Below are 20,058 nucleotides of genomic sequence, written 5' to 3' on the forward strand. Positions count from 1 at the left end.
TTGTGTGTGAAGAAGTTATACTTCTTTGGCGTAACGTCACTAACAATAGCAAAAAGGTATTTAATTAATTGAAAGTTTTATTATACAGCATTATCTAATTAAATAAAATTTATTTATATATCACAATAAAATATTTTTACATAATTAAAGAAATGGACATGATAAACAGTATTACCTAAATTTGTTATAGTAATAGTCTATTACCAAGTTTCACTCGACATTAAAATTTGAGATTTTGGACAATTGAATCGACAAAATCACCGGAATGAGCCCGCAGACTTTCACAATTGAAAGTGTTCTCTGTCAAACCTTATAGCTAATATAAGCACGCGCATCGTAAAAATTTACTCTCCTCTTTTTTCCCTAACGCGCCAAAAGAAGTATAACTTCAAAAATAAAAACTCTTTATTACACCAAATGAAAATAAAAACAATGCACGAAACAAAAATTTATGAACTAATAAAGGGCCTTGCCACTGGTAGTGAAATAGTAAAATAAAAATCCAAACTTAAAACTTCCTTTGACAGTTTCAGTAAAATTTGTAAGAACTTTATTTATATTTATTTTTTAGGTCAAATCCATGGGATCCCGGCTAAGCAGCAACGGGACTACTCCGAAGAATACGAAAAAGCAGCCGCAAACACCAACGCAGCCGCAACCGCAACCGCAGCCTCTGCAAACGCAGCCGCAACCAGCACCAACGCCTGCTGATAACAACAACACAGCCGCTTGGAAAAAGCCCAGGTAAGTGCCGAGTTGGTATTTCAGTGGTACACCAATCGAGAGATTAGGAGAGTTCTAAATTGGCAGTAGTAAAGAATTGCCATTCTTTTAAAAATAATGGTGCTTAGACACGGTAAATGTATATGCGCATTGCACTTGTTTTGGGTGTTAGCAATGTGTAAACGACCACATAAATTGTAACGCGGGTGCAGTAAATTGATTGTGCAATACATTTATTGTTTCTAAAGTAGCCTCGAGTATGAATTTTGTTGAGAGTAAAAATTTGGATATGTTCAAAATTCAAATGGAATTTGTAATATTTCTAAAGCCTAGGTCCGTTTGGGTCTTAAAATCATATCCTATTTATGAATTTATCAGGGGATTTTTTTTTGACAATGAAACATTTTTGGCTGTCTTATGTCTAGAAGAACAGATTGCTATGTAGAGATAAGACCACCAAAATGTACTCTATCCTATATATCTATTTATATTTGTATTACCTACATTATTTAAAAGCTATCTTCTCTTGACAATTTGGTCTTTAGTGGACACTTGGCTAAAGTCATTAATTTATTTATTCATACATGAAGAAATATATGCGCAAGAGTTTATGAATACACAAATTTTACTGTCAACAATATTGTATGTTAATGAAATATTATTATGACGATTTTCTATTGCTATTTAAAAGTTCTATTGAGTGGTACACGGCATATCTTCATGATAAAATTATAGTGAAACGACTTATGAGTATTTCGCGTATATGGCTTATGAGTTTTCCAGGCGATTATATTTGTTTGAGCGACGAATTAGTTGTACGATACAGTATTTTGAGGAAACTGGAAGATTCTCATTGCGTAAGTGGAAATTCAATGCGAGATTTATTTATTTTATATACATTTTGGACGAGAAATAACCCTTAATTAATTAAAATATATTAACATTGTGTTTTGATAAGTTACAATTCATGTAAAAAGTGTAAATTTAACTGCTGTAATGTAAAATGTATAAATTTGTATTCCCTTTTAACGAAAAGAACATGCCAATGCGGTCATCGTGGATGAAAAAGTCGCCGTGAGTGGCTCGACTTGACTTTTTATTTGCAAATATTTTGATAACATTAAAACAATACATAGTATCAACATGACTGACTTTGGCAAGTTAACGTAACCGTTCCTTTTCCATATAGGAGTATATACAAAAGTTATCAAAGTCGCTCTAACTTGGGTTATTTCGCGTCCTAATGATTATATAAGTGTTTATGTATGTGGTCGCGGTGGAGGGTTAATTGACCCAAGTGGTGGCAATTAACCCTCCGGTGCGGGTACTGAGCGCGGGCGGCGCAGGTAACACTGTGGTACGGCAGGGGCCCGCCGCCGCTGCAGCCGCGCCCCTCACCGCCGCCCCCGCAACCGCCGGCGCCAGTTGCGCACGCGCACAGGGAACACCACCAGGTGAGTCCACACCCCATCTAACACTATCATTACATACGGCAGAATTCGGAACGATAATATCAAACCGCTTTTTGACCGGTTTCTAGAACTGACATTTACTTGTACACGGGACAAATGAATCTTTTTTTTGATTAAAATTGAACACCTAATATCCACCCGCCGTTTAACCGGTTAAACAAATCGACTTGTAAAGATTCAAAGCTCGCGCACGACGTTTCTTCCCGCCGCTCTATTAAGTGAGAAATCAAACATGAGCGGTCAATCAACCCAGTCAACGCTAAGACAGAGAATCTGGTAAATTAATTTTATTAAACGAGGCCACTGTAGTGATTATTTTTCTTAAGAAACGGTAAGGAAAATTGACTTATTATCATGCCCCAGCAGCATCACTAAATCAGGAGCTTTGGCAACCAAGCGTGTTCTTTCAGTTAACGTCCTTTTAACATCTAGTGGTATATAAGGCCAAGAATATTTTTTTTGCAATTCCAAGCGTTGACCGTAGATAGAATGAAAATTGAGGCATCATCGGCCGATTGGCGCAGTTTGCAACAACCCTGCTTTCTGAGCCCAGGGCCGTGGGTTCGATTCCCACAACTGGAAAATGTTTGTGTGATGAGCATGAATGTTTGTCTGTGTCTGGGTGTTTATATGTATATTCTAAGTATTTATGTATATTATTCATAAAAAATATTCATCAGTTGTCTTAGTACCCATAACACTATTGGGGCTAGATGGCGGTGTGTGTATTGTCGTAGTATATTTATTTATTTATCATCAACGTTACATCATATACGTTTATTTGAATCTATTGAGCATCATTGAAACAAATAAGGAATTGGTTTCTCTCTTTAACCGGTTAAAAAAACGAAACCGAAATGATTCCGATGCCAGGTTTAATGACCGAAATTGGTTTGAAATTTTTTCCAGTTTCCAAGCCTTAGCCCTATTTTTTTTTTTACTCATGATTTAAACAGAAAAGTATATTTTTGTAGGGAAATAATAATTACAAACTAACATTAATATTAACAAAAAAACATTGAAAATTAACTAAAGATCTTGGTTGTGTATTGTATATTTTACGCAGCTAGGTCGTCAAATGCTACAGCCTTGTTCACTGACTTGCGGTCGCGGGGTGCCTTCTCTGGCCTGTGCCGCGTGTCTCTGCCTCTACCACCCGTCGTGCGTAGGCTTCGTCACAGCATTGCCACCAGATAGATTCTTATGCAAGGTAAGGGGTCATTTTATACTGGACACTTATGAAACTAGATATTGAAGTTATTATTATTATTAAGTTCTCAAGATATTTTTAAAGAACCGTAAAAAAGGGGTACCTTCTCGCTCTAGGATAGACTTGATGTCTAGAGCAGGCAGGTCTTTGGCCAAATAATATGTTTGGTGATTATGTATAACATTATTGAGAAATTTAAGGCATGTAAGTTTCACCACGATGTTTTCTTTAAAGTCTACTAGTTGTGCCCTGCGGCTCCGCCCGCGTAATTTTGGGAGGCAGCGTAATGCGACATATTCTACACCTATAGTCATATATGAGATTTTTTCACAAACATTTTTTTATCTTACGTATTTTTTTTTTTTCATTGAAAAGTATACTATGTTATTTCTAATACATCCAAGAATATGTATAAAAAGTTTCATGAAGATCGATTCAGTAGTTTTCGCGCGAAAGCGTAACAAACAGACTAAAATTCACATTTATAATATTAGTAGGGATAACGGTCCACTACTGGACTAAATGCCTCTCCCAACAGGAGGATTCCCTTAATCACCACACTGGGCAGCCTTCTGCCCAGTGTGGTGATTAAGGGAATCCTTGGTGGTGATGGTAGTAGTAGCACGGAGGACGCTGCTTCCCTTTTTCCCTTATATTCCCTTAGTCGCCTCGTACGAAACAAGCGGGCAGAGGAGGGGTGGTGACACGGCGGCGGTGGTAGCACCACGCGGCTACAACAATATATAGCTAATCACCCTATAAAGTTAACATATTTATATATTGCTTTTAATATTACAGAACTGTCGCAAATCATCATCGCCACCTCTCGAGCCACCTCCCCTCGTCCACAAGTCTGGAATGAGCACCAGCACACACCACTCGCAATTGCCAAGCGTGCCCAACATAGCTGCCAACATACCCGCCAACACGTCGACTCCGAGGCGACTGCCAGTTCCCGTACCCGTGCCCGCTAAAGTACCGAAAAGTGATAAACGAGTGCTTTTGAGAATGAAGGTACGTTATATTTTTAACGCAGACTTCAATCCTTGTCTTGTGTAACTGGTTGTGTGATAGAGAAAGCAGTGATTGCCGTAACAGCCTATAAGCTCAAATTGGTACATTATCGAAGGCTGTATAGAATTTCCGTCACCAGGTTGCAGGCGGCGGTCCAGACGGAGAACGAGTGTGGGCGGTCGCTAAACCGACTACCCCAGTCACCCCTACCCCTGCGCCGCCACCCCCTACTCCCCCACCCACACCTGCAGCTCCTACAGTAGTCCCTGCGTTACCGGTAGCTACCCAGAGTGCTCCCTCACCGCTACCGGTCTGCAGACCGTCCCTTCCGCAGTCACTGGCCATCCTGAATGGGAGGCGGTTCATCGTTGTGTCGAGAGCTTTGCATCGGTAATGTATTTAATAATATATTTTTTTAATTTCATTTCATTTGCTACCCATATTGAAAGAGCTATGAAATGAGTCATTTTGTTGTGTGCGCACATACACACACACACACACACACAAACAAACACACACAAACACATAAACACACACACACACAAACACACACACACGCACTCTGACACGTAACTACGCGACAAAATTGAATCCATACCCATAATCAGTTTCTATGGTGCATTGTAAATTCAAAAATTATAAATGCTTTTCAAATATAAAAACAATATTTGTTAACATAAGTTGATTTCGCATGTCTAATGCATCGAAAAGAATGCAATAAAAATGCTGTTTTTATTTTCCCAGATGACCCAGGTTCATAGCAGAAGACCCGAAAGCGGCATCGTAAGAAACAAATTCCACTCTATATCACAGTTATTTAAATTTTATTAATATTATCATCTTTTATTTAAATATTACGTACTTCGAAGCTTAGTAGTATGTGCATGCACGGCCCTGAATATAACATTATGTCGTATTGAAATCTGATCTGCGTACTAAATGCATTTGGATTTTGCATTTGTGACGTTAATTTTGACACCAATAGTAGAACCGTCAATATTTACGTCATAAATTGTAGCTAAACGCGCCGTAAGATAAAAATGTAATAAAGAGCTCATTGGTCTAATTATACTTTACTTTGTTATACTTAGCAATTTTTAAGGCAGGCTCTTAATGGCAGGGCCACAGCTTTGTTTAAGTGTCATCTATGTTCGCGGTGACATGCGGCAAAAAGCGAATGTATACAAACGTAAATATGTTCACAATTAAATCCATTGAGTAATTAATATTGAATAATTTGATTCATACCTTTGACTGGCATATAACTGACTGGCAAGGCGTTTCTCAAAGATTAAAAAAAACTACTGGCTTTGGATAATAAGTTTGGCTTATTTATTTACCAGGATTCTAAAGACAAAGATTCTTTATTCAAGTATATGTTACACCTTTTATAAGTTAATGGATTTTATTTTTTTCATACTTGTGAGGCGATGTTTAACAAGCAGGTAGAAAACCTATTCGTTTAATTAAAAGTAAAGCTACGATGGTACCAAACAAGCCTTGCTTGCTTACTACAATAAAATAGTATTATTTTGAAATTGTCGAAGCTCGTTTAAGTAATGGACTCCTTGTTTTAGGGACGTCCAAATATGTCATTTAAAAATAAAATGATACTGCTTCAAACGATTGCATTAAGCTCCCCAGGTTTAGAAAGCCCGGTTACAACACGGATATTCGTACGGCTGAAAAATGTGACTGCTATATTTTGTTGCTACTTTCCGCATACGCGATATGATAGGGGAGTAATCACACTTGTCAGTATGCATTCGCATTTTATTTATTAAAGACTCTTATTTCATATGAACTAAAATTATTTCCTCGTGGATTTAGCTTCGTATTTTTGCCTTTGAAATGCGCAAAAAGGTAGCAATCATACGAAGATTTTTCTTAATTTTCATAATATATCATAGAATTTCGCAAAGTAACGCCTTTTTCAATCCAATGTAGCATTTGATTTTTCATATTAGAGGATGCTTTATTAAGCATCCTTCAGCGTATGCGAAAAGATGCTTTCGCATTCTAATAAAGAGTCTTAACACGTTGGCTGCTGAAAACACAACGTTTGTGTTTGATAACTACGTAACGCGTGTGCGGCTCGAACACGCTAGGCGTGTTAAAATAAATGTACCTACAAGGATGCGGCCGAACACGCTGGGCGTGTTTTTTCGGCGTTCTGCGAGTGCGGCAAACACAAACGCTGTGTTGTTTAAATATACTGTTAGAGCGGCCTTTACGCAACAAGTGTGTTATACGTTACCGCAAGTACGTTTTATTAAATATTAGTTAAACGTTAACGCAATTACGTTTTATTATATATTAGACAGTATACCTACTTAAAATTCGTTGTTTTGTGAGTTATCTAATCATTATACATGAGTGTTTTTCTTAATAATTCCCATGCCATCGAGAGAATCGACCATCACACGTATAACTAACAAGTTCATATAAAAAACATGTTTTCGACCAAATATTTGCAACAATAGTATAATACCATCGATCACTAAATAATACCCACCTAGATAATTGCATTGTTTAAAATATTTTATAGGGACGCGAAATAGATATTGATATCGATATAGGATCGTCGTCCTATATTTTAGCATACTCTACAATGTTTTTCTGCAATAAAGGTATCCGCAACATAAGTTTGACGTCTATTTGTATATTTTTTAATATTTGTACGCCTGAGTTCGCCTGCACTATTTTCATTGGTATCGGTATCGTCAATAATTTATTTTATAAATATCGGTTTGCATTCCATTATACCGACAGAATTACAAAACGATGCATCCGCATCCTTATTTTTTCTTATCTTCTTAAATAAACGTTATCGGTGCGGCCAGCGGTACCAATAAACTACTCAGGAATGAGTTACTATTGTTTCGAATTTAAAAGTAAATTTAACAATGGTTCTGTATATTTACTGGAAGGATTATTATATTTAAAATGCATATTATTTTAAAATTTGCTTCTTTGTCGGCAATCCGCATTCGTATGTAAGTAGGTATTTAATACTGTTTTTTTACTTATTTATTTATCATGATTCCTAAATGACATTCACAAGTTACACACAGGTTGACGTTGCCGCGATTTTGAATATAGTAAAATAGTGTACCTACCAGATGTAAAGCCACTATATTTAAAGCTCTTTAGAAAATGATTAATTTTGAAAAAAAGAAAATCTGTGTTGACTACATTAAAGTTTTATTCTATTTTATCCAACAAAAAAATACAAATTGCTATTCAAATGCGACAAGTGTTGGGTTTTCATGTTGTTCAATAAATAAATGAGAAAATACGAGTGATATAATAACACACCTGTTGCGTAAAGGCCGCATAGCTGTCGCGATAAGTTTAAACACGCCAGGCGTGTGGGGCCGCATGCTCGTAGCGCCTGTTTCGAATACGCTTCACCAGTGCTGAAAACACGCCTAGCGTGTAATCCTGCCGCACTCGTGTACCGTATTTGTTAATGTTAGGCAGCAGTCAACGTGTTAAGTCATTTAATTCAATCTGTTCAGCTACGAGTGCTGATAAACGAATGGAATTGTGAGGAGCTAAAATAAAATGAAGTCCATACTCATTACGAGTAAAATATTTGTCGCTGATAAATGCGGTTCCACCCCTATAAGATTATTTAAGAGCATGTATATTTATAGTGTAGGGTTGTGTTGTTGTAAATAAGAGCACTATTTAAATATTATCTTTGTTTTAAGTGATGCACCGTTTTAATTCTAAGTTTTTAAGCCGATGAAACTGAGTTTCCGATTTATTTTTGTTTGAATAATTTCACAGCGTAACTTTAATAAGTAAGCAGAGTAGTATTTCTTAAAAACTTCTTTACTTCAGGTACTTTCAGAACTGAGCAGTAGTTTTTTTTTTTTTTTTAATAGTGAGGGTCAGATGCTATTTAAAGAGACGCTATGAAATTATTACTCACTTAACTTAAAAGTTAGACGTGCGTGCTGGGATTCGTACTCGCCATCATCGAAAACATTGAGAATCTGCACTCCTGAAATTTCTCTATAATGTTCTCAAAGGCGCGTGAAGTGTGACGATCCACACTTGGCCAGCGTAGTAGCCTACGGTCTTAAACGCTTCTCATTCTGAGGAGAAAACCGTCCCCTGTAGTTGGCAGGTAAAGGGTTGCTGGTTTTGATTCTTGTGTCATTCTTGTGATCCAAGGTCACGAATTGAAGTGATGCCAGATTAAGCATCTGACAACCACGTTGCAAATCTTATTAGCTTATTTTGTCATAATATAATTTATTTTGATGTATATGGCTATCACTGACGTGCAAACCGGGTTAAAAGGTTCAAACTAGGGGTTCAAACTAGGTACACTGATTAAATAAAAAGCAAAAAAGTGCCTTTTCAAATAACGATTAATAATATAATGTTGTTTTGTTGCACGCCACTGATATGCCTGTCTTCCTTCTCTCCATTTTTGGTTCTTATTGTACTCGTTGCGATCATCACATTGTTAAATTGTACTTTTTCTTTACATTCTTGTGTAATCACTCTGTAAGCCACCATATAAATGTATTCTAAGTCATGATACCTAGCTTTGTTTGTATAACCTTCCTATGTGTTCCTCTATGTATCGAGGACAGTATGTTACGAACGTGCAAAATAAAAAGTTTCCTTTTGGGTTTATTTTTTTTTATTTTTTTCTCTAGAGATCGTTCTGGAAGGAATTGGAGGTAAGACTTGTTTTTTTTAATTTGGTTAGTATTTTGACTTGTGCTAGACAAGTTGACGTGAAGGTATGTTATTATGTTTATTTGTATATGTTTATTAAGAAATGTTGTATGCCGTGTACCACTCAGTTTTTGTATAGGATAGTAAAAAAATATTATAAGACATATGTGTTTGTAGGTCACAATATAAAGAAATTATAACAGCGTTTTTGATATAGGATATTATATAAATATTAAATTGCGTGATCCACTTCTAAATTTTCCATATTACTGTAATATTATTTAAATTTCGTGTTCTTGAATCATAATGAAAATCAATGATTTTCGACATCTTCAAGTTTCAGGTTAAAATGAGCCGTTGTGTAACTCCATTGACGCTTGCTTTTACTAATTTCATACCAAGCGATCTTGCAAAGTGATTTTGCTGACAGATCTGTTCCCATTTTCTCAATATGTCCAAGCCACAGAATTATAGCCTAGTACTAGCCCGCATTCTTGGTCCGCGTTTATTACGGTGTTTTAAAACCCCGTGGGCACCCATTGTTCTTCTGAGATCGCCTTAATTACTCTAAGTCCTTCCAATTTACTCTATGATAAAAAACAAGTTGATTCGTTGCTTAGTTACGGCGTGAAGGAAGGACAAACTAACATACTTTCTCAGTTTATAAGTAATGATTGCCAATTATTAGAATATGGAGAATTTAAAAGTGGGATGTGCGATTTCTGTGTATGTAAACGTTAATGTACTTGAAGTTAAATGTGGTTTAATGTATACAGTGAAGGTGTGAAGACACTTCGGAGTCGTATCGCGAACGGCTCCGCGTCCCCGCCCGCACCAATGCAGTCGCCGCGGCGCCGCGGACGTACCAAGGCGGACGACACCGACCACTTCACGGCCTTCCAGAACAAGGCGCAGGAGAATAACTACAACATAGCAGTACAGGTACGTGTGTGTGTGTTTTTAAACGCCTTTCCGAGATTTGAGTCACCGGACTCTAAAAAAAAAATTTTTTTATATCATTATTTTTATTAGTATTTGTTAAATGTTGCTTTTACTTGAGGGGAACTGTATTGTGACACGCTACAACTGAACTGCGTAAGGTTAGTGTTCGGGGTTTGAGACGCCTACTGAATAACACCAAACTTTTAAAAGAAGCAAGAGGAGAATCTGTACGGTATAATTTGTAATTTCTTCCACCTTTATACTCCACACTAAACAGATCTTAGACGATGTACTCAATAATTATTTTTGTAAATAATTATTGTTCAAATAACCAATTAACAAATATTCACCGTAAAGTCAACATCCCCTGAGGATGCTCCGGTGTTGGAGCGAAAAGTGTGTAGAGAACAATGCCTAAAATCTGTGTGTAGAGTATAGAGATTGAAGAAACTATAAATTATACCGTACAGATTCTCCTACTTCTGGCGGAGTATAAAAAATTAAGCTTAATTTTCATAGTAAACCAATATTTTAAGTAATCATATTTATCACACTGTTTATCAATAACAATAAATCAGTATAAATTATCTAACAACAAATAAAAAAACTGTAAATAATGTTCCCACAAACAAGACGATATTAAATACTCTAAATACATAATCGCAATTATAATATTATGTAGGAATTTCTACAAGAAATTCTTTAACAACAAATTCTTGCCCATTTTGCAGATATTCCAATACCTGGGCATGCGCGACCTTTCAAGAAGCGCGCGCGTTTGTAAACTATGGCAGCAGTTGGCAGCGACGCCAGCGCTCTGGAGACACGTACGGATGAAAAATTCACACGTAAGTACTAAAATTATGTAAATCCGCATTATAGTAACGTGGTATCTGTTGAAGTCCGGTTCTCTGGTCCAGTCTGGTGAGAGGCTTTCACCATTACTAGTTACCAAAAGTTAGTAATACTGACAAAGATGTACCGCCAAGCGATTTTGCGTTCCGGTACGATGTCGCGTAGAAACCGATTAGGGGTAAAGTAACAAATGTAAATTATTAAAATTCTACCAATCTAAATAAATTTGTATACTTTTTATATAAATACTTTGTCTAACATTGCTAAACTAGTTTGAGTTTAACTTTGAATAATTATTTTAGGTGAGCGACTGGGCGGGGTTGTGTTCTGCGCTAAAACGCCACGGCACGCGCTGGCTTGACCTGCGCAAAATGCTCCTGCCGCCAAACGATGCGCTCTTCTGGGATCACTTCGCGCAACACATAGGATCCGTTGATACGCTCGAAAGGTACATAATCATATCATATTCATACACATGTATATGTATTGCAACTATACGGATATTATAAATGCAGAGTTTAGATTTTTTGAAGATTGGATGCAAAGATAATAATAAAAAAAGATGGATGTTTGTTACACAATCACGCCAGAACTGCTGAAATTATCTAGGTGAAATTGAACACAATGATAGAAATTATACTCTGAAATAGCAAATAGGTAACTTTTTGTCCCGAAAAACATGGTCTGTTAGACTTTGACATGCTTGTTTTTGTATAGTACAGTAACATGTATCTGACTAAAATATCAACTAGTTGTATATCAAATTCAAGGTCAGGTTGTGCCTCGTATATAAAAATGGATTATTGAAATAAATAAAATATTTGGTAGCATTCCATTCTCTTTTAATTTAATAATAAAAGCAATTTGATAATAAAATAAAAACATTCTAAATTTGGGAATGCCAGCAGTAGCATATTGAAGACAATAGTTTTCGCAAAGCAAGCCAACCAATAGATTTTATAGACGAAAAAAAAAATACATTGGCCTCCGTCATGATAATTTAGGTTTCTACTGGCAAAGAAAAAATGGTTAAAATCGGTCTAGTAGTTTCGGTGCCTATTGGGTACAAGCAAACAAATAAACAATCTTTGCTGTTATATTAGTAAACATAGAGATGATGACGTTGTGCAGGTTAGAGTTATGCCGCTGCCCCGCGCGAGCAGTGCAAGCGGCATGCGAAAGGTTACCCGGTCTGCGGGCGCTTGCGGCTCCAGCAATACGCGACGCACGATTGGACCCCTCCCCTCTCGCCGGCCTGCCCAGATTAGAATTGCTACGTCTCAAGGTCAGTATTCATAAGTTGTTACCACGGATTAACATTTCTGTTGTTTTATCCAGTACTAGCTGTCCCGGCAAACTTCGTAACGCGGATAATTTTTTTATTTTTATGAATTTTATATTTTAATACTTATTATCGTAGTATCTATTCCGGTCTAAGAGAAATCCAAAAAATCAAATATCATATAAATGTATCCAGCCGTTTTTGAGTTATAATTGGTGTTACATCCTGCCAATCCATTTTCATTCATTTATTCAGAATATTGGTAAGGGTACAGAATTGACACAATAAACATGGTGCCACGATAACTGTTGCAGTAGTATAAACTGTGTCGCAACAATTAACGCCCACCTCCAACAATAAATGTATAGCAGCAATAAGACAAACGTAGAACACAGTAAATGCCAATAAAAAAAAAAGAGAATAAGAGTCAATTAAAATAATAAAAACATGCAGCGACTTATTGAGTGCGTGCGTGTGTGTGTGTGTGTGTGTGAGTGTGTGTGTGTGTGTGTGTGTGAGTGAGTGTGTGTTTGTGTGTGTATATGCATGTTGTTTATGTATACAATGTTGATTATCGTTGAAATTTTAAAGAATGTTTCCATTGAGTACCGTCTCGCGCTACCCTCCTTCAGTGAAGTCCAGCCGTTAGCCGATCATCTGCCCATCTTATTTGTAAACATACTCTACTGCGCCTATCATGTCTATGGTACTAGTCCGAGATGGTTATACTCCATTTGTTTTGTTTGTCCCGAGTCATGTGACAGGTCCATCACCATTTCAGTTGATCTATTCCAGTGAGACTATCGGTTACTTTAGTTTTTTTCTCTTACTACACAGCTTCTTACTATGTATTGTTTCCTTATTCCTGTCATACTTATCTCCATGGCTCTCTGACGTTGACTTAACGTCACATAAACAAAGTCGAATACAAAAAATCTAATAGTTTATTATTGTTTCGCAGAGTCTAGCAGGGCTATCCCTCACACGGGACCTGCGCCCGCTGGCAGCGCTAACGCGACTACAGCACCTCTCCCTTACGTCCATAAAGGAGCTAGGCTGGTGCGCCTGCGAAGTTGTCGGCCAGCTTGAGCAGCTGGAATCCTTGGAGCTGGGGGAATGTTCCTTCGGTGGATCCTTCGCGGCAGCCTTGGGCAAGGTATTGTGTTAAATCTTTTGTCCTAATCCTTAACAGCCTTGTCGAGACTCCACCAGGACATCTGCAGAAGGACGTGGTTTAGAGAAAGGGTTTGAAACGTTCTCTAAATCTATATAATCGATATTTATTTTGGTTAAACCGACTTTCATTTCTATATTCTGCTAGAAATTTTAGTAGAAATATATAAAACACCAAAAAAATATATATGACCGTGCGCCCCGTTGCCTTAATAAGAGTGGGATTTAATGAGAGGGGACTCCTAGAGTCGGTTGAATATTTAAAAGACTTTTTACAGTCACGAGGCAGATCTCTAATCTAGGAATAAATGCCTGTACATTATGAAAATTAAGTTTTATTTGCTATGTATCACGAAAAGCAGGAGAATGTGTATGGTGCAATATTTCTTCAATCTTTACACTCCACACCACACAGGTTTTTGGCTATCTACCCTCTTCGCACGTTTCGCTCTGAAACCGGAGCATCCTCACGTGATGTTGACTTAACATAGAATAATTGTTCAGTGAAAAATTTGCCAAATGTGTCGCCTTTTATAACTTTCTTAGCCCCACCTTATCTATCGAAGCCCCTCCCACCTCACTAGTACCTCTGAATATGTTCGTTTAGCAATTCGAACCTCCCATTGACGGCCGATTGGCGCAGTTTGCAGCGACCCTGCTTTCTGAATCCAAGGCCGTGTGTTCGATTTCCACAACTGGAAAATGTTTGTGTGATGAACATGAATGTTGTTCTGTGTCTGGGTGTTTATATGTATATTCTAAGTATTTATGTATATTATTTATAAAAATTTTCATCAGTCATCTTAGTACCCATAACACAAGCTACGCTTACTTTGGGGCTAGATGGTGATGTGTGCGTTGTCGTAATAGATTTATGTATTTATTTATTATTCTTATGACGCCTGTACCTTTAACAACACTATACCAAAGGCCACTGCGGATTGATACCATATAATGTTGGGAATTATTTTTGTTTAGCTCGTTAAGTTGCGGAGGCTGAGGCTCGAGCGAGGTGTGGCGCACTGCGCGGCGCCGGCACTACTGAGGGCGCTATCCGTCCTGCCCAAGCTAACGAGGCTCGAACTGGTCAATTTTGACGTCAAGGTTAGTATAAATTCAAATTCAAAAATTCTTAAGTCATGTAGGCGCATCACATGCACTTATGAAGCGTTCATGCACATATGTTTAACATATACCTACATAACATAAAAACAGAAACATGAAGCAAGAAGTAGCATACAAGGTGGCCTTATCGCTTAATAGCGATCTCTGCCAGGCAACGTTAGAAATAGGGAAAAAGAAGAGGAGAATAGGCTGCTGGTGGAATAGGCTGCGGGTGTTAAATACGTAAACTACCACGTTATCTAACATACCTTGTTAGATAACGTGGAACCTAAAGCTATCAGGGTTTCAAGTGCGCCCTGGTCTAAGAGAGTTTTTTGTTATCACCATCTCACTGATTTTTTTTCATTAGTGATCTATTAACCCCCGTTTTGATCCTAAAGTAATCACCTCCAGGTAGACCAAGGATCATGGAGGATCTCAATCTCTCTTATCTATGAGAGAGTTTTCAGGTTTACTTCAATAAGTCTAATGATGACTTAATTCTACTCCCGCAGGTCGGCTTCGATGATGCCCTCGCGGAATGCAAAAACATCCAGAGACTCCTCATCATACCCACATATGTTTCACAATCTGCGACCACTAACAAACAGGTGTGTTTCTTGTATATATACCTACAAAGATAGCAGAATAGCTTCTATATATATACATTGCTTGTATATACGTTTGACTGGGGTATTGTACATAATATAAGATCTCTACTGCAAGTTAGTAATCTAACCTGGTGGTAATAACCTGTTAGAGAGTTTGACAGTTATATTAAACTCGCACTCCTAATCTGTTTCTACGCGACCTCGCATCGGAACGCTAAATCACTAAGCGGTACGTGTTTGTCAGTAGGGTGGTAAATGGCCACTGCCGGAGACTCCCAACATTTTATTAACAAAACGCTTAAAATCATTTCTGACGACCTCCCTGGCGCAACGGTGAGCCCAGTGAATTTAAGCAGGGCGTCCCGGGTTCGATTCCCCGCAGGGGCAATTTGTTATAATTTCAAAATTTTCTCTGGTCGGAAACTTTGGCCGTGGCTAGTTACCATCCTACCGACAAAGACGTGCCGCTAAGCGATTTAGTGTTCCGGTGCGGTGTCGCGTGGAAACGGATTAGGGGTATGGCTACCATACTCCCTAACAGGTTAACCCGCTACAATCTTAGACTGCATCATTACTTACCACCAGGTTAGATTGAAGGCTAGGGCCAGGAATTAAAAAAAAAAAACTTTTAAACTAGGGCTAATTTTTTTAGGTGTCTCCGTAACCTGTTAGAATACGGAGGTAGAAAGACTTTTTTTTTTATATACTACTAAAATACACACACTCACATCGCCATCTAGCCCCATAGTAAGCGTAGCTTGTGTTATGGGTACTAAGATGACTGATGAATATTTTTATGAATAATATACATAAAATACTTATAATATACAGACAGATAAACACCCAGACACTAAAAAACGTTCATGTTCATCACACAAACATTTTGCACTCGTGGGAATCGAACCCACGGCCTTTGACTCAGAAATCAGGGTCGCTGCAAACTGCGCCAATGGGCCGTCAATGACTTGAAATGATGATGATTGTTTTCTTCTGTCAGGTGCTAAGCGGCGTGCTGCGGCTAAAGGAAACCCTGACCCACCTGATGTGGGGCGTCACCATCGAGCTACTGCGCGTCACGGAGCTGTTCATCGACCAGTGCGAGGCGGGCGAGGGGGAGAGCAAGCGACGCGACGTTGGGGAATGTATCCCCGTGCTCAAGCCAGTGCCCGGCTGCCGGCTGCCCGACGACCACCGCACCGTCGCGGGCCCGCCCCAGGTACAATACAGTTTCCTTGACTTGACGATTTCGACCACAATGGTCAATCTCCAGAAAGTCTGTATATATAGCATAGTGCTAACACGTGTCTATTCCCTTTTGAGAATAAAAATGTGGGAATTTTATAAGTAAATAAATAAATATACTACGACAATACACACATCGCAATCTAGTCCCAAAGTAAGCTTAACTTGTGTTGTGGGTACTAAGATAACTGATGAATATTTTTTTATAAAATATATATATACACCCAGACACTGAAAAACATTCATGTTTATCACACAAATAATATCCAGTTGTGGGAATCGAACCTGCCTGCCTGCGGCCTGGGACTCAGAAAGCAGGGTCGCTGCCCACTGCGCCAATCGGCCGTCAAATATATTATATAAGTATTTCTGTGTATTATATTTATAAAAATATTCTTTAGCTATCTTAGTACCTATAGCACAAGCTACGCTTTGGGACTAGATGGCGGCGACGTGTGTCACAGTATATTTATATTTATAATTTCTGAATATGGTCTTGTCTGGCGAGAGGCTTCTGCCGTGGCTAGTTACCACGCTACAAAGCCGCTAAGCGATTTGGCGTTCCGACGCGATGTCGCGTAGAAACCGATTAATGGTATGGGTTTACTCCATACTACTCACAGATATGGGCCTCTTAGAAGGCTTAGAGTCACTCAACGGGCGATACAGAGAGCTATGTTTGGAGTATCTCTACGCAATCAAATGAGGAGACCCTAGAGTTAGTGACATAGAGTCGCAAAGCTGAAGTGGATATGGACGTGCGACAAAGCTCGAAGAGCCTTCGACTCCTACTTAGCTTGGACTTTGGGTTCCAAGGTGCTGGAATTGCGACCCCGCACAGGTAAACGCAGCGTTGGTCGGCCCCCAACGATGTGGACAGACGATATCAAACGCGTCGTCGCTGGGAGCCGCTGGAAACAAGCGGCCCAGGACCGTGGATTCCGTAACTAGTTACAAAAGACCTATGTCCAGCAGTGGATTTTAATCTGTTGAAATGATGATGATGATGACTAACAGATTAGCCACTACAAAGTAAAGTAGAATGGAAAGAAAACACCATATATCGGTCATGACTCGGAGCCATGAAACTAGTCGGGCAATCACCGACATAAATTGACGCGAGTGCTTTGCTATCGTGAACTATTCCTGTTGAAGGTGGAGATCCTGCCCATACCGACGCTGCAACGCCTGCTCGCCGCCCAGCTGCCCAACACGAAGCTGAAGCTGTTGCGTATCCCGTTCCACGCCACGTGGCGCCAGTCGCTGGCGGACTTCCAGTAGCATCCCCCCCACCCGTCCTACAACCCTTTATACCGTTTACAGGTAGGGCGTCCCATTCTATACACTACTGCTCCAACGTTGATTGCTGTGAACTAAATTGAAATTTATAGTAGGTATACGAAATGCAAACAATCTTAGTATGCCTTTAAATTAATATTTGTATAACAAAAATTTGAAAAGTTACATTTTAAGGTGAATTCCTCAGTTAGTTGGTCACAGGGCGGCACTTTATATGTTTGTCTGTTTATAGGTGATGTTTTTATATTCAGTTACCATCAGATTGGCCATCCACTTTGTCCGTCAATTATTACTATAAAAAAAGGCTTTATTCAAAATTTAAAAACATATCTGTACATTAATTCATTTTTTATCCAAAAGATTAAAAGGCATGTTGAAATTGTTCACGTTTTGTTAATTACCTTCTGAACGGACACGGTGTTTGCGGGACGTATAGCTGACATTCGAATCTATACGCAAGCAAAATTTTCGAATATCGAATAACAAGTTTGTCGGGTCTCGCGGTAAGATCTTATTAGCCGATTCCCCTATAAAAATAGAAAACTTTTTGTCCACAACTTTTTATTTAGAGAAATAACTGTAGCGTTATGGTCATAAAAATTTACGCAGTGACAGACACAACATCAGCTTTGTTCTCGTTTAAAGTCAAGTAGTAATATGGATTACTAAGGCAACAGAAAAAAGGTTATAATCCTTGATTATATTACAACCATAATACACACGTAAGTGCGATTTTAAATAGGTCAAAGTTGGTAGGTTGTCAAGTTTTTTTTTGGTTCCGTTAAGGTATTGAAAACTGTAATATAAAATTTTTTTAAAGTTCAATTATTTCTGTAATTCAAGTATTGTTTATACTTTGTACGGTTGGTATATCCGTTTTGCAACAAGGCTTGCCTTAAATGGAAAAATCCTTATGCATGCCATGTTCCTAAGACAGGCTATGCTTTGATATGTGTATGCTAACCACTGGTCTTGTATCTGACATCCGGATTTGTTTGCAATAAAGAACGATATATTATATTTATTTGTATGGTCAAAACTTTTAGTTTGTGTACAATGAAATACTTGACGAGTGACTTTAAAAGTTTTTAATTCAACTACTATATAATATCAAATAATACAGTTGAGAAGGGAGTGAGTGCCACTGCTTATGTAAACCAAATAGCTGAATGAAGCTATAGGTTAACAAGTATTGGTTATACTTACAGCTTCTTTTTTTACATTATAATCTAATGTACAAACATTTTACTTAGTTCTTTATAGCTTCTTTATGAACCTTATAATATTTGTGACTAAAATGTACACTTTATGATGGCCGGACTTAAAATATATTATATAGCCCATATCTTATATGGTTTAAAATTTTAATAATCTTTCTAATACTTTTTAGATGAAAATATGTCTTAAAGGTAAGATAATAATTATGGTGTCAAAAAATATTTTTATTGTTTCTATATCTTTTTATGTATTTCTTATATTTTGAAAACATATTTTTAACTAAGATGTTACAGGAAGATTGTCAACTTTTCAAACAAAATAAATTGGCAACAATTAACGAAATGACAAAGAGAAAAGAGAAAAAGAGGTAGATAAACATAATTTCGGCCATCATAACGTGCCGCTTCTTTATGTGACAGAAGCTAACCGATGCACGAATCTGTTTTATTTATTTATTTAACTTAGAAAAACACACTTTATTTACAATAAAAATACAAGAAAGATAAATGATGCGGCTATCAAAATGAAAATATTCATTAATTCAGCCAAAAACTACTATGCAGCACTGACAAGGGCAGGAGTCATTTTCTCAACAGGGAAAGGATAAAATGTTTATCTTCTCCAACAGTTTTATCCACTATCCGAGCATGGGCTCAGGGGTGAAAATAATGTCAGTTTAGTAATAAACGGCGGTTTACCTCTCCTTTTCCCCGTGGCAGTGCTTTGGTATGTGGACATAAACGGGGGATAATATTTTTTTCTCCTGCCAATGCTAGCCGGCCAGATATAAATACTCGTTTTGATGGTAACAACGAATGTATGTTATAGAGCAGTGTACCTAGTGTGGGATTTCCTAACTACTTCTACATATTGGATCGCGTGAAAGTTAATTACAATTTGTATGAAATCGGAAGAGCGCCATCTATTGATAATAAATACTGTTTACGAGTATTGTAACTAGATGGCGCTCATTTGATTCCAGAGAATAGATAGACCTAGATAAAAAATCTCATACTAGGCACTCTGTGAATGCTTGTCGACCGATTTAACGGTGCGTGTATAAAATCGTTATTACTTAATCTATAATCAGCCTTTGTATAATAATGTATTACGGAAGAGGCAGCAACAACAACAATAACTGACAACTTTTTTAAGTATTTGCGTTACGGACGGATTCGAAAATATTCTTGCATATTGGCTCCATATCAGTCG

General features: G+C 37.9%; 1 protein-coding gene across 3 annotated transcripts in view; it reads left to right on the forward strand.

The window, feature by feature from the left end:
* The window catches only part of LOC120625300, a 31,585-nt gene extending 11,921 nt beyond the window's left edge, over positions 1 to 19,664 (forward strand). For 2 of the 3 annotated variants that reach the window (XM_039892327.1, XM_039892334.1), the window contains exons 8-17: positions 572 to 744; positions 9,897 to 10,062; positions 10,794 to 10,910; positions 11,220 to 11,365; positions 12,049 to 12,202; positions 13,161 to 13,355; positions 14,351 to 14,476; positions 14,992 to 15,087; positions 16,085 to 16,303; positions 17,485 to 19,664. In XM_039892327.1, the coding sequence (XP_039748261.1) occupies positions 572 to 744; positions 9,897 to 10,062; positions 10,794 to 10,910; positions 11,220 to 11,365; positions 12,049 to 12,202; positions 13,161 to 13,355; positions 14,351 to 14,476; positions 14,992 to 15,087; positions 16,085 to 16,303; positions 17,485 to 17,610 (1,518 nt within the window). In that variant the 3' untranslated portion in view covers positions 17,611 to 19,664. Of the gene's footprint in view, positions 1 to 571; positions 745 to 2,089; positions 2,178 to 3,261; positions 3,406 to 4,203; positions 4,420 to 4,558; positions 4,619 to 4,708; positions 4,780 to 9,896; positions 10,063 to 10,793; positions 10,911 to 11,219; positions 11,366 to 12,048; positions 12,203 to 13,160; positions 13,356 to 14,350; positions 14,477 to 14,991; positions 15,088 to 16,084; positions 16,304 to 17,484 lie in introns of all 3 variants that reach the window. The other variant, XM_039892343.1, reaches the window with a different exon arrangement.
* Positions 19,665 to 20,058: the final 394 nt, after the last annotated feature.

This window comes from Pararge aegeria, chromosome 1 (assembly GCF_905163445.1).
Source record: "Pararge aegeria chromosome 1, ilParAegt1.1, whole genome shotgun sequence".
Lineage (NCBI taxonomy): Eukaryota > Metazoa > Arthropoda > Insecta > Lepidoptera > Nymphalidae > Pararge > Pararge aegeria.